At 44.3% G+C, this 12654-nt stretch overlaps 1 protein-coding gene across 1 annotated transcript in view; it reads left to right on the top strand.

The window, feature by feature from the left end:
* Nucleotides 1–1382: 1382 nt before the first annotated feature.
* LOC126565841 (midnolin homolog) overlaps nt 1383–12654 on the top strand; it is a 59823-nt gene continuing 48551 nt past the window's right edge. Inside the window, exon 1 of the mRNA XM_050223050.1 lies at nt 1383–1762. Within this exon, the coding sequence (XP_050079007.1) occupies nt 1694–1762 (69 nt within the window). The 5' untranslated portion in view covers nt 1383–1693. The remainder of the gene's footprint in view (nt 1763–12654) is intronic.

Here is a 12654-nt window from a genome sequence, read left to right on the forward strand (position 1 = left end):
AGCAACCAATTTACGGCCATCGAGAGAGTACATTCCCATTGAGTGGCAGTGTACATTTTAGTGAACTAATCTTTAAGCATTTGGTTTATAAAATGTGTGTCGTTGGGGGCAGCCATGTAAAAAAAACGGATCTTCTGTAAGGAAATGTGGTCAAACTGTCGATAAAGGTTGATTCCGCTCAGTGCAGAAAAGTGCAGCACCTGCACGACTAGCACTACAGAGCTCATCTTGGTGTAGGAAAATTGAAAAATCGATAACATTTTATTGCAACTTGCCTACTCTCAGGCGCAAAAGGCTCGGCTAGGCCGGCTTCAGACAGGCGAGCGTGTGTGCGTGCGAGCGAGAAGGGCAGCACACCGTACACTAGAGCAAGAGAGAGTACTACTTTTGCTGGAGTATCCTTTCGACTAAAAATCTCTGAATGTGTGTTTGTGTGTGCGTGCGCTAGAACAGGAAACACAGCACAGTACATACATTCCATAGTGTACGAACAAACGAGCAAGAGAAAAGGAGAGAGTGAGAGAGAGAGTAAGCGCAATTTTGAGAACAACCAACAGTTTGTTCTTCTCTGGCAGTGAAAAAAGTGTAAAAAGAAGGACACCGTGCGTTGCTAATGGTGTTGCTAGTTGCTATTTTAGAAGCATTTTTCGCAAAAGCAACTCGGTTTGGTGTTTGAGATGTCCTTTTTTTTCTTTTGTTTGATTCTTGTTGCTTGTTGGTCGTTAAGGTTATGAAATATTGTTAATATAAGGGTTGGGCGGGTGGTTGGATGGGGTTGGCGGGACTCAGGCACTGAGCAGTGTCATGGGACGAGGCCCTGTCAGAATAGCAATTTCCTTCGTTTTTTTTTTTGTTGCTGTTGACAAAGAAGAGCATTCATTTCAAAATGATTTTTGTTGTGAAGATGATATGGCGTTGAAAGAAGGAATTCCATTTTTGGACGACATGTTGTTTATTGGGGTTGTACTTTTTTTTTGTTTTTTTTTTTTGTCTGTTCTATGCCAACTTGTGTGCAAAAAGTATTTTTTTAAATGTCTAGATTTTGTGCATGTTTCCATGTTTTTACATCATCCCTTTGCTTGTAGTGCATAGTGAAGGCCACAGCCCGTCGGTCGGGAGTGAAGCACACAGCAGTCACCGGAAATGCAGATTGTGCTAGATTGTAGCTCATAGAGGGAGGTGGCACCAAAAACTCAGTGATCCTGACCCAAGCTAGCGGGGAGGTTTTTGTACGCGTGTATGTGTGTGTGCGTGTGACTGTGTCTTATGAGCCGGGAGTATCGTTTGGTTATTAGTTTCGTTCGTGATTTGCTGTGTGGTGTTGAAGCATAGTGCATAAAAAAACACCTCATCGCACGAGTGTGTGATTAAAGTTGGCCGTGAAAAAGAAAGCGCGGAGGTGGAAAGCGCACGGGAAAGCACGCACGGTCGCAGAAGTGAGAAGAATCGTGTTCGCGTCCACCGGTATAAGGAAGGACGTTCAAAGTGCATCTTCACCGTGCAGGACATCAGCGGCCTCGACGTCGAGGACGAAAACGTTGGCGGAGCAGGTGGTGGAAAGCAGGACGGCGAGGTAGTAGGAGTGGGCGGGAAGCGGCTGGTTGTGGTGGCGGCGGTGGCAGCAGCAGCAAGCGGAACACGTACGAGGCGGAGGTGCAAGGTGGCGTCGGGGAAACGGGCAGCGAACCAAACTATGCTCAAGTATCTAACGCACAAGCTCCGTACACAATCAATCAACGATGAGAATCATGTCAATGAGAAGGTAAGTGAGTAGTGAGAGTGTGTTGATTCATAGTAGGCAAAGTGTGCGTAGACGAACACGGTTCCGGTGTTGACAACAAAGGAAATCTAAAAAGGGGATTATTTTTATAGAACTGCGGCTAAGTGTAATTGTTTTCACTGATGGACTAGTTGCATGTCATCGTTTTCTTAAAATATACACACATTTACCACCATTTAAATGTTCAATTCTGGTAGCCGGTATGGAAGTTACATGGCCATGATCCTTTTCCAGGACAGGACTGTTGTATGTGTGCGTGCGTGCGAATTATGAGATTGCATTTCTTTGACCTGGTCTTTTTCTCTCGCTCTCTTTCACTATTACGGAGTAAGTTCCCAAAATGCACCGGTCCAACATTTCTCACCGGTTACTAGAGCATTTCGGTGGCAATGTTGCATTGTCAACATGTGCACACTATGCTTCTCAGAGCGTGCGGTAGTTCGTTCTGTTCTCTCTGTAGTAATTTTGCCGAATATAGTAACATCCATTTCTGTTTGATGTAGACAACAAATAGATTCGCTCTTGGATAGAATGTTGGATTTGTACGTAAAATTACACACATAGCAGATGTCTAAAACCTACGTACAAAATGTTCTCAAATTATCTTCTTCTCCTATGGCATTAAAAAATCAAAAGACCTTGATCTGCTATTTTTGATGTCCAGGACTTAAATTTTCCCTAACTGAACAGTTGATACTAAGAAATGTAGCGTAGGGAAAGACGATGGTGCTTCTTGATGAAAACTTTCTCTTATAGGCACCATTTTCGGTCACATCCGTACGCCAGAGGACCATCAAATTATTCAAGTCACACTGTGTGTGTTAGACGACAAACCATCACCTTTAGCCGATCGAGGGACCCTACACTCTTAGGTTATGAACTAAATGGACGAATCTTTGTGAGAAATGATTGTGTCAATGATCTAGGAGTGTTTATCGATATAAGTCTGTTTTTCGAAGGACCAATTGCTAGGTTTGGTTACTAAAACGACGCGGGAGTTCCATGATCTCCTCTCCATCAAAAGTATTCAAGTCAAATCAACGTAGAGCTACGTACTTTGCCCAACGATGCTGATATCAATGCCTGAACAATAGGACTAGGTGCTGCCTCAGCTTGATAAACGTATTCAACCCGCTAGACTTGCCTTCATAGTTGTACTCGTCAATGGACCATCGATCGTTCTGCGCTTCTATCGTCGGTGGATCTTTACGTGCCAGCCAGGCTAATTAATGATGCGAGTTTTGAGAGAAAACCTATGTGTTGTGCTTTAAAATGTATGTTACATGTTTTACAACCGACAATATGGGTTTTACAACCGGTTTACAACTGACAATATCGAGAGGGCTAATCAGTCCGTCGGTTTTAATTCAATAAACCAATAAAAAAACAGGATTTGATACTTATCTATTTGCTACGAGATCTACCTGTGAGCCACTGGGCTGCTCCATTGCCTCGGTTCGGAAATATGTCATAAAATTGTATTTTTTTTATTTCTATCAACACAAGTGAGGTCTTAAAAATTATATCTTTCAAAGTTTACCAAACAGTTGTGATAACTTACTTCAATCTAATTCGATTCACCAAATACTTCAGGAATGATGCGGGGGGTGGGGGGGGAGTCTCTTGTCTCATAGGGTCTCTTGTTCTTGCATTCTTCTTCTTCTCCTTCTTGGCCTGCTCAGGATTGAGCACGTCGTGTAGACATGGCCAGTTCTCCAATTAGTTTCCAGGAAACTCGGTCTAGGGCTGCAGTCCTCCATCCACGGCTGCATTGGATTTCCGACATGTTAGACTCCACTTCATCCAGCTAACGAGCACACTGTGCTCCTTTACGCCTCGTGGCGAACGGGTTGCTGACGAGCACCTTCTTGGTGGGGCATGAGTCCGGCATCCTCATCACGTGACCCAGCCAACGTATCCTTCCGGCTTTGACTACCGTCAGGATATCAGCACCGCCAAACAACTCAGCTAGCTCGTGGTTCATTCTCCTTCGCCACACTCGTTCAAGACTCGTACCCGTAGAGGACTACCGGACGTATCAAGATGCTTACGTTGTTGTGCGAAGTTACGATCGTACCAAGGTAGCAGAACTCCTTTACCACCTCGCGATCGTCGCCATCAACTGATACTTTGCTTCTGAGTCGGGCTCTATCACGGCCAGAGCCTTCGGCAAGCAGGTATTTTGTCTTCGTCGCATTGAACATCAATCCAATTCTATTGGCCTCACGTTTCAGTCGGGTGTACGCCTCACACATCAGAGTTCAAGATAATCTTGCATTCTAGGTAATAACTATACTTGGGTATCATACGCCATCCAAATCGTTTGATCCTTCGCATGGTTTGATTATCCAGTAAGGCTTGACATTATTTTTAGAGAACGTCGACATTTCTTGTTTCTGCCATAATATGCGGAATATATGTTTTTGATTGCTAGCTTTTTTCAAACATTGTTTCTCACATTGTTTGCGGAATTGTAGATGAGCAGTTTATCCCGGATTCAAATCCCATCCGGACTGTCTCCCATAGTGAAGTCTAGTTATCCAACTAGGCAAGTCTAGTAAGCCATTCAATGGCCGGCGTGACCTTAGAGGTCGTTAAGCCAAAAAGAAGTACTGTACAATCTAATAAAAACAATGGAATATAAATACAGCAAGGAAATATTATATAGATAGTTGCAAATGAGAGACATAGCGAGAGTTTCTCACACATCGGGTGTAAGATGTAACACTACTTTAAAATAACTAGTTGAAATTGAGGCGAAAGTCATCTATTCCTTTATTCCTCGTTGTCTATAACTGCAATTCCTATGCCCTTATCAACTGGATTTCTATTTAAATAATTATGCTATCAAAATTATGGAAGAAGAAATTTACCGCTTTGAATTCTTTTCTGTGGATTTTTAATCATGCTTCTGAGTACACATTTTTCAATGACATAAAGCAATGAATAAATTGACATAAATTGACTGTAAGCCTTGATCTTAAGCATGTTGTAGTAAATGCAAAATTTCATCTAATCGTGTTTTTTTTTTTTTTTTTTTTTATTCATAAGGGACGGCCAGGCCGTATTGCTGTCTAATCGTGTTAATTATGGCTAAAATTTAAGCTTCAGAATTAATGGGTGGTTTATGTGCAAATAAATACATTAACAACTTTCCCAAAAATTCAAAAAACTATTGTCCTTAAGCAAAGAAACGCTTTCCGATGTTTTTTTCCTCCAGAATCAGTGATGCCACGATTTCTTTGTTCTATATCACCTCCAAAGCATTTTCTTCTTAACACATTCGTGTGCAACTGATCAACAGAGCCAACCGAATGACTTTTGAAAATTACATAAACATTTCTACTTTCGTAAAACAAAGTGCATGAAACTTCATACAATATTCCCAGCATACGCATGCTGGAGAAGGACATTTTATGCAAACGAAATCGTTCGTGGGAATCCAATTGCAAACCCTCGGGCCAGTAACCTTCGGTGCAAAAATAACGCCTAGCTCACACCTACACATCGACGGAGTTACCATCAATGCCATTGTTGGCCTTCCCCATTTTGTTGTGATGGTTTTTTTTTCCTTATGTTGTTTTTGCACAAGGACGAGCCCGTCTGAGCCTGGCACAGTGGGCCGTCCTGGCTGTGTGTTACACAATGGGACTGCGCGCAAGAGTTCGCAATGGTGAATCCTTGAAATCGAATCTTCACACTTTTACACACACACACACACACTCCATGGCTTCCCTTTTTGCTGCTGTTGGTATTATAATGCGTGTACCCTAGACGATCGAATCGGGTTTTCCTGCTTGCTGATGTAACAAAGCCTGACCCCCTCCGAAGTGAGTTACTTTGTCCTTTGTGTCCGGATGATGGAGCCTATATTTTACACGGTGCGTACAGGGAGACTGCCTGCTTTGGCCTGATGATGAGTGAAAGTTGCGAAGCTTTGTGAAGCCTTTCATTCAACCGCGTAACGTACGCGACGTTGGTACGCACGGAGGTCGACGCCAATACGCGCATGACCCTGTCATGAGTAAACGACACACCGACTATAAACTAAGCAACGGATAAATATATTTTTTTAAACACACACACACACACACACACACACACACACACACAAACATAGAGGAACAGGATCATTGCTCCTGTGTAGTAGGTAGAGTGTTACTACGACTACTACTGATGAAGATACCTTGCTTCCTGCGATGCCGGGAATCGTGAAGTTGGTTGAATGTGTTTAGCTGTCTGAAACTTTGGATCGCGGCAAGGAATCACTTTTGCAGCAATATTGTCCATTTCCTCATTGCTATTGGTGGCGAATTGAGTAATGGGACGCGTATTTTCCTGAGTGCAAATGATACGATTTGCTTCATATTGTCCTTCTTTCTCTACCCATACATCTCTCTAATGCTGTCTCTCCCTTATCCCTCTGATGGAGTTGTTACAGCACCGCAATATTTGGTTTCTACCTTCCGGGAAATAATCGCCCCAAAACGGCAATTGCTGTAACAAAGGACAGACACTCTCGCGCTCGGAGGGTGGATGAGTTCCGCGTGTCCTTTCTGTGCTTTACTCCACGCGAGGTACTCGAGAGCTTTAAGCTCGTGTGTCCGCACACACTGACACACATAGTGTGAGTGACTTGTCGAGGTGAGTAGACAAAGTTCACTCAAAGGACCTTAATTCGAGTAGGGGAACAGTGGGAAATGGTGGGATAGTATCTAGCTGACGGTGAGTGACCGATAAAAATGTTGAATGAGCAAGGACAAACGGACGAGCGTAGAGAAAGCTGCACACAACATGTCTGAGGAAGGAAAAAAAGAACGACAAATGCTACAGATACCGAATGAGAGCTTGTATCTCGGCGTATCTCTCGTTGTTGCGAGTCGTGTAAATGGTTGGAGCAGACCGCACCAGGCAGGAAAGAGACAGCACGCAGATGAATGAGGAAAAGCGAACGCGTAACGGATAGAGGACGGTGGTGTGGTTGGTACGTTTGGAGCAATTGACGACAATGATTTGGGGTTCGTCCTACCAGTATGGTCCGGACCGCTCATCGTGAAAGCATCGGTAGCGTAGGAAGAGTAAACGGAAGATTCTTTTACCAACCTCAACGTAAAATCCCCTATTCTCGTACACCTAGCTTTTGAGGGAATTGATAGTCCTGACGGGAAATTCTGCCCAATCTTGCACGGTAATATTCCCTTCGTTTGCCCAGTGAAAACGCATGCAGAGTAACGTCGAACGGCCGGAGAAGGCACACACAAGAACGAAACGGCAAGAAATCCGGTTGCCCAAGAAAACCTCACCGTTGTGTGTATCGTATCGATGGCATCAACTCGGCTCGGTTGGTTCCTTCCTTCGTTCGGTGTGAGCCCCATTGGTGCTGTGGGCTCGCGTACACCGTCAGTAGTGTGCCGAGAACTCGTGCAGTGCGGAGTGCTGTAGAATCTTGCTCGGAAACTCGACTACTTCAACGATTGGGCGAACGCTTGAACGCAAGTTGTGCTGTCTCAGTGGGCAAAGCACTGTGCCGAGATGTGCCACCATTTCTGCTGACTTTATCACACTAGATTCCTATTCAAGTGCCTTGCGTGTGTCTGTGTGTGTATGTGCTTCGGTGAAGGTTCCTGTAAGGGATGTTCTTCCCTAAAAAGGCATAAAGAGGATGTCCCCTATCGATCCCATTTTCCGATAACTTGGCCTCCCGTTTTGATTCCAACCCGGTTCCCCGTAGTCCGGAGGTGTTGGTGGCGGGCGGCAGTCGTCCAGTGTGTGTGAGTGCTCTGATCGAAAGCGAAAGTGTCAAATCCGTCGAGAGATACGCAGGAGATTCGGCAAAGGCTAGAGAGCGTAACGCAAAGCGAGCTAAGAACGTATGTGAGCGAAAACGAGAAACGGGCACGATATAGGCACAGCAAGCGAGCTAAAACAGTTGCTATCAAAGCCCGTAGGTTTTTGAAGGCTTCAACGAATCCGTCACCGTGTCTAAAACCGTACCATTAGTAGTAGCAGCAGGGTCGATTCGAGAGGAAACACACCGTGCCCAGGACACATTATTGTTCGCCTACGGTTTTTGAAAATCCGGAAAAACTCGCACCCCGTGTGCAGTCTACTACCGTGCGTGGGCCTTTGGGTGGTGGTGGTGGTGGTGGTGTGGATTTCCTTGTGCTTTTGTGTGTACGTACATGGGTCCAGTATGTCAGCTGTGAGTTCGCTAATAATGTGTGCAGTTCCTTGCTAAGTGGACTTTCTAGGCCACACGTAGGTGTGCGTGGGTCTCTAGCCACTTAGGGCTTACTTTGTAAGGATTTTGAAAGGATCGCCTGCTATTTAGCGAGATAGGAAGAATCTTCGCTACTACACACTTTCGACCAGGGTAAAGGGACAAAGCAAAACGAGCGTATAGATAAAGAACACCAGAACCCTCTTTGCATTAGTGTTCGTGTGTCCTTTATGTGTGTGTGTGTGTGTGTGTGTGCGTGTATTTGTGTGGAGGAAAATCAAGAGCGTGTGAACTGAGTGAGTGAAGGGAGAACAAACTCTAGTATTCTTTGTTGTTTGCCGAAGGTGACTTTGGAAGTGTCAAGTGTGCTCGCCAGTGTTTGTGCGCCTGTATATAGTGTCCCTGTAGCACATACCGGTGTTTTTTTTCACTTTCCTGTTCCTGTTTGCTCCGTGCTAGACTGCGGGCCAGCAAGTTGGTTGCAAAATGCCAGGCTTGTTTCCGTCGAGCGTAAGTAGTAGTAGTACCATTGGTTCGATTTTTGCTGGTTCATATTTTCCTTCACATTGATGCTGCCAGTAACGGTGTCCTTGAAATTCCATGTCCAAATCTAATCAACAACAGTCGTAACAGTCGCCAAACCACACCTCCCTTTGTACGCAAGCAGTGTGTGTGTGTGTGTGTTAGGAGTTTCCTACATTTTCCAGGGAAGAGTTCTGGAAATATTTGTCACTTGAGATTTTTCTTCCTGATATGCGCTTTCGATAGCGATATTCCAGAACATATCCTCCTTCAGCCGCTCGTCACAGTATGGCTGATAACCTCGGGCTAACACAACACACCTGAAAAGGATGCGTGAGGGGTCTTCGCCTTCGTCAATGTCATTTACTGCAAGAAATCTGTCGGAAAAATAGGAAGAGGATCAAGGCATCATTTGATTCGTGCCGATCGTACCGATGCTGCTTGCCACTAATGTAATAAAAAATCACTATGCGAGTGATTTTATTCTAGGTATCTTCCCGTTGCCAGCACCGAAACCAGAAGGTGGTTAAGTAATTGGGCATGAGTCGAATGTGATGGTGTAACCATCAACTGCAGCGAGTCTGCTTCAAAGTCACTTCCAAGTATCGATCACGACTTTGATGTATGGGCGCTGCTTCCTCTCTAAACTCGGGATGGGTTTAATGCTCATTCAGCTTCAATGTTCTGCGTAGTGACCTTGTAGCAAAACCCAACCACAAGTACCGCCCCGTGTCTTACGGTTGGAACAATTGGATCTCGTTCCGAGGCGCTGCTGGGTGTAGAATTATTACATTCGAACACCTCTCCCAGCTAGCCAGCATCAGCAGCAACGGAGAATCGTAATTTTACCATCGACTCACGTCTCTCCGGCTAGGAGGAGACTGGCGGAGCCGCAGATTAGATACCGTGGGTATGGTTGTCTATGTGTGTGTGTGTGTGTATGTCTTCATCATCCAAACTGAAAGGAGAGTGTGTACGGTGTAGTTTTCCATCGTTCAATCTGCTCTTGAACACGTTCAAGCCCCACGGTGTGCGCTCTTGGTGCTTGGGCCCGGCCAAAGAAGACACCGCGGAGAACCGGGAATAGATGTAAGAAAAGGATCTTTTCGACACTGAACCCCCCCCCCCCCCCCCTGGAGCCCACCTTCGCAGTGTCTGCTCCTAGTGTGTGCGGTGCCCCGCAAGACTCGGTTCTCGTGTTCGAATGTTTCGGTTCGAAAGAGAAATTCGAGCGTGCCTTTTCCGCACCATCATTCGCAGCATTTGAGCGACAAAGAGACATAGAGAGCAAGTGGGAGAGATATACAAAAAAGAGCAGGATTCAGTGAAGCATTGGTCAGCGGGGGAGTAGTCTACGTTGGCTGGCATGCCGTTTTCCTTGGGCCTACCATCTCGCGCGTAGCGTAGAGTAAGAAGCGTAGCGTAAAGCGTACAACACGAACGAACGCAAGAAGGTTCGAAAGGGAACAACCTCTCCAGGAGACTTCAAAGTCATCCCACTATACTATACACACACACACACACACACACACGCCCGGCAATGGGTTCGGGTTCTCGTGTTCGGCTGCTGCTGCTGCGCTTTGCGCATACTACGCGATGGCGTAGAAAATGTTATTTCAGCATTAGACGACCCTCGGGAAGTCGAACAACGAGCTTAGAGAAAACCGGGTGGGTGAACGGTGAAAGAGAAGGTATTAGAGGGGGGGGGGGGAGAAGGGGAGGAGTGGTGTTTTTTTTACAACCAACACTCAGCCCCGTCTCGCGCGCCTTCCACACGGTCACGACGTGTCGTCGCGGCAGTTGCTTCGTTGCGTGGCTCCCATTTCATTCACGGACCACTCCAGCCGTAATGCTCTAGTTCCGTAGAGCGTAGTTTTTCCTTTTTATGAATCGACCGTGTTGTACCGCTCACCACTACTGGAAAATTTGGAACCTCTTAGCTTAGATCTCTCGCTCTCTCTCTCTCTTTCTCTCTCTCTCTCTCTCTGTCGCTTGCCAAACCAAGTGGCTTCTCTTTCTAATTGTCGTATCTCTGCGTGTGCTGCTCTGCTGGGCTGGAATGCTCTTTCTTGCAAGACGTTGGTGTTTTTTTTCGTATTGTGTAAGCCGCCGCCATCGTTGCCATCGTTTTCCCGATGCCGGTAGTAATGGACTCTGCAGAACATTTTATGCTCTTGTCCTTTCCTGGGTGATCTTTGCAAAGTTTTGCAATTCTGTTTTTCTTTTGAGCACTTGCTTGCTTGTGTGTGTATATAACGGATATGCCTTTTAAGAATAAGGTTCAGTTATTTTTGCCACATAAAGTAGTGCTTCTTTTGGACAATGTTAGCGGATTATTGAGGCTCCACAAACATGCTGGGCGAAATTCAAAATATTTGCACCTGCTATGCTTAGCTTCGGGTATAATAAGGTGTTACTTGCTTACAGACACTGTAGGCCTGATGATCTCTTACAAACGGAAAAGTATCAAGACAAGCTTGTCAATACACACGGAAACAAAAATTGCCTTAAGAATCCGTTCTTGTGACAGACAAGTTTCGTTAAGCAATTTTTTCGTTAAATCTTCAAAATCAATCTGTCAAAGTGATGAAACCAACAAAAACAAAGACAAAAGTGTAAGCAAATGTTCTTCTAGAGAAGATATTTTGTGTTTTACTGGATATTTTGATATCAAAATAATTTTTCAAATCATGTGAGCGATGATAGCAATAGTGCTGATGAAAGAACGGAAGATCTTAATAAACAACATCGGCTGCTTCGTAGTATGAACAATCCTTTGGAACTAACCAAGCAAGCGTGAGTTTATCTTGTGACTTTTGTGTAAAACCTTTTCGATATGTTCTCGTGGTTGTTCTTTTTAGATTTCAGAAAATTTTTCTTGTATCGAAGGAAATTTTCCTCGATATTCTTAATGAGATTGAGCAAAAGTTTCCGCCTGTTAGGGCAAAAGGATTCACGCCAAAAGAAATGTTGTCTGCTACCCTGCGGTCTTTAAATATTTTGGAAGAAACGTTGCCGACCCAAAAACATTTCCTTATAAATGGAACCAAATGAGCAGCAAGATGCCTGACGATATTTTTTTCTCCCGTAGCTTTCTGAAATAAAATACTCACATTTTGATTAGAACTGCACTAGAAAACGAACTGGAAACACACAGGAATCAGTGAGTTTGGCGCCTTTCCGTTTCGAATAGCTGACGGAAAACCGTTTGACAAATATGAGTCTCCGTTTGTGTTTAAGAATACAAATTCTTGACAGTGTACTTGTAAGTTTGCCTTTCGTTAAGTTTTTTTTTCCAACAGACAACACAAACAGCTGTCATAATTCGAATCTTCCGTTTTTGATAACTTCTCTTGACAATTTGTATGTGGTAATCATGCCTTTTCTCTTGTGCTCCTCGTTTAAGAGGAATTTTTTTTAGAATTTTGGACATAAAGATTGAACCCTTCGGTAGGAATGTGTATCGATTTTGATCATGATCAATTATGACAAGGATCCTATGAGATTCTTTAGGCAAATGTTCTGTGAATCATACAAAAGAAATACTTACTTCATTGTCAAGAATTCTTGGAGAAGCATTGCAAACTTTTCCATCCTCAATAATATTTGTTTGCATAAAAAAGTTTGCTTCCAAAAAGCCAAAACAAAGCAAAAAAATAAGTCTTATTACACCAAAGGCAATTAACTACCCTTGCATATTAATAAGAACCTGTATTAATTTACGTAGAACATCAGAATCTCCAAAAATTAATCATGGCGCTGCAGTTAAGCTGTCAGGGAATGTTGGCTCTTTTCGCTCCGATTCTCGATTAGAGTCATTTTTCTCCTCAGCTCAGAGCATCATACGTCGAGCAGGAGAAGCTAAAACGATGTTACACCTGCCGAAAGCGGGGTGGGGACACTTTTTCATCCGATATGTAACATGCACCAACGCCAATGTCCCGTTTCGCACTTGCTTTCCTCCTTGCTTGTCGGCGGTTCCATATCAGACGACAGTTAAGCTAATCCTTGTTGGAGTAATATTAGGAAAGCGGGATAATCCTCGCCTTTTTCGGAGCTGGTAGAGGTGAGCTTTATGTTCATCGCAGTAACGTACCAGACGTGAACATGTCCTCCGAAAAACACACACACA

The sequence above is a fragment of the Anopheles maculipalpis genome, chromosome 3RL, assembly GCF_943734695.1.
Source record: "Anopheles maculipalpis chromosome 3RL, idAnoMacuDA_375_x, whole genome shotgun sequence".
Taxonomy (NCBI): Eukaryota; Metazoa; Arthropoda; class Insecta; order Diptera; family Culicidae; genus Anopheles; species Anopheles maculipalpis.